Raw genomic sequence first — 2,264 nt, forward strand, 5'->3', positions numbered from 1 at the left:
CTATAAAAAACATAATAATTCATATCGTTAGTTTAATATTTTAAAATTTTTATTTTACGTCATACGTCATAATAAGCGCAATCGCCCTTTATCGCTATATGAAACAGCAGAGCTACGCTTGGACAATCTCGTCCCATCTGATTGGGTTAAGAAATTAGGGGTAGCCTATGAGATGAGCCCATTCACAATTTTTGGGCAGGCTGCAGTTACCTGTGCGCGCAAAAGGCGAAACCACTTGCTTAAACGCCTACAGGAGATAAGAAAAGAGAGAAAAGCCGTATCAGATTAAGTAAAATGTATAATATATGGGTTAAGAAATTAGGGGGTAGCCTATGAGATGAGCCCATTCACAATTTTTGGGCAGGCTGCAGTTACCTGTGCGCGCAAAAGGCGAAACCACTTGCTTAAACGCCTACGGGAGATAAGAAAAGAGAGAAAAGCCGTATCAGATTAAGTAAAATGTATAATATAGGGAGGGGTATTGGTTAATTTTAAGTTGATGGTCTATATTGATGTTTATTTAATATAAATATGATATATTTTGTTAATAAACCTGCCTTACTACTTAAGAATATTAGCTTAAAGGGGTGATAGTATAAGTTAAGTATATTTTGGATAGTTATATCAAGGTTAGGTACATGAGGAGATTTATAAATAAATGAATAAATGTATGTTTACCATGGCGAGAGGAAGGTTGTCTTATGCTAGGGGGGGGCTGAGAGATTTGGAGGGTTTAGGTAGCTGGATTTGATTTTTAGAAGCTTTTTTATTGAGCCTTTATTAATGTTTAGACGTATGAATTGTTCCATCGTCAGATTTAGGCTTATGATATCTTTTATCATTCTGTACAGCCAATATGACTTGTATTTGGCGTAGATTTTACCTTCATGAGACTGGAGCCAGATTATAGCCTCATGAACTATGTTTTGTCTGAGTTTCTGATGGTATGACCAAAGAGTTGGATGTATCTTTTTTTGAGAGTAGTCTCGATCGGGACGTTTTTTGAGATTCGCCATAGGCTGGCATTTGAAATGAATTTTGGATAGAAAATACCTTTGAGCTGGCGCAGACAGCGGTTTAGGAAAACCTGTATTTTCTTTGTCTGGTGTTTATATATTTCCCAAGTGTCGCTGCCGTAGAGGAGGACTGGAGCGGCTTAAATATTAGGAGTCTAGTTTTGACTGAGACTCTGGCTGTCCATAGTTTATGATATTTCATGAAAGTTATTTTGGCATTTTTTAGTCGGGCTTCGATTTCGCCACTGATGTTTCTTTTATTATCAGTAAGCACACCAAGATATTTGAAATTATTGACTATTTTGATTTCATTCCCCTCAAATGTTAAGTTATCTATTGAAGCCTCTGGGGATGGCATGATAAAAGTTTTATTGAAGTTGATGGTTAGGCCGACTTTGTTGCTGTGGAAGCAGGCACTTGTTAGTAAATCTAATGTCTCATCTCTTGACTTGGTAATTAAAACCAGGTCATCTACGTACGAGATGATTCTTAGATGATTGATATTGTAATTGTTTGATGAAAGATCGATTAGGTTCATGGTGCTTGTGGTTTATTTTATGATTTTGTGTATGATTATGTTGAAAAGAATGGGTGATAGAACGCACTTTTGTTTCATGCCTCTTCTGATCCTGAAGTAAGGAGATAAAGTACGGCCTAGCTGTAACCTGGCCCAAGACTTGTTGTAATAATATTTCAAGATTTTGATTATGTTTTGATCAACATAACATTCTACTAGAGCCTCCCAAAGGGCATCGTGTTTAACGGTGTCAAAGGCTTTGCTATAGTCAATGAAAGTAAATATGAAGGGAGGTTTGTATCTGAAGCATTTTTGGAGGTAGATTTTGAGAGCTAGAATGGGTTCGTTAATGTTCTTGTTTGGCCTGAAGGCGCAAGTATTACTTGACAGGAGGTTTTTGGTAGAAGCGAGGATTCTGTTCTTCAGGAACACCATGAACACCTTTGAGACTGTGGAAAAAAGAAAACCCATCAATTAGTTCAGAGAAAAGAGTGTTATGTTACATATCAACAGCTTTCGTAGCCTTCAATCTCATTAGTGTAGTATACCAAGGAAATACATAGAAACCCAACTGAATTTATAAATGATATGAAATCCTTATTACAATTATTATAAAGATCATTACCACGAATCATTTTAAATATCATCTTTATAGCCATATATTAAATTTCTAATTAATATTGGATTTGTCACACTAAAGAAGTAACAGTATGTTCCAGTTTTATAAGAAT

The 2,264-nt window shown here is 35.8% G+C and overlaps 1 protein-coding gene across 1 annotated transcript; it reads right to left on the minus strand.

Moving 5' to 3' along the window:
• Window positions 1–1,077: 1,077 nt before the first annotated feature.
• Window positions 1,078–2,004, minus strand: LOC135930754 (uncharacterized). The gene is made up of 2 exons (XM_065467544.1): window positions 1,622–2,004; window positions 1,078–1,558 (listed from the first exon to the last, which is right to left on the minus strand). The coding sequence occupies exons 1-2, from the start codon at window positions 2,002–2,004 to the stop codon at window positions 1,078–1,080; spliced, it is 864 nt and encodes a 287-aa protein (XP_065323616.1).
• Between the last annotated feature and the right edge of the window lie 260 nt (window positions 2,005–2,264).

Source organism: Gordionus sp. m RMFG-2023, unplaced genomic scaffold, assembly GCF_954871325.1.
Source record: "Gordionus sp. m RMFG-2023 unplaced genomic scaffold, tfGorSpeb1-WG-v2 contig_57, whole genome shotgun sequence".
NCBI classification, from domain to species: domain Eukaryota; kingdom Metazoa; phylum Nematomorpha; class Gordioida; order Chordodea; family Parachordodidae; genus Gordionus; species Gordionus sp. m RMFG-2023.

Coding starts and splice junctions, on each gene's coding strand:
- LOC135930754 (XM_065467544.1), bottom strand. CDS start 2,004: ATGGGTTTTCTTTTTTCCACAGTCTCAAAGGTGTTCATGGTGTTCCTG. Junction 1,559..1,621: donor AGAAGAGGCATGAAACAAAA/GTGCGTTCTATC, acceptor ATAAACCACAAG/CACCATGAACCTAATCGATC.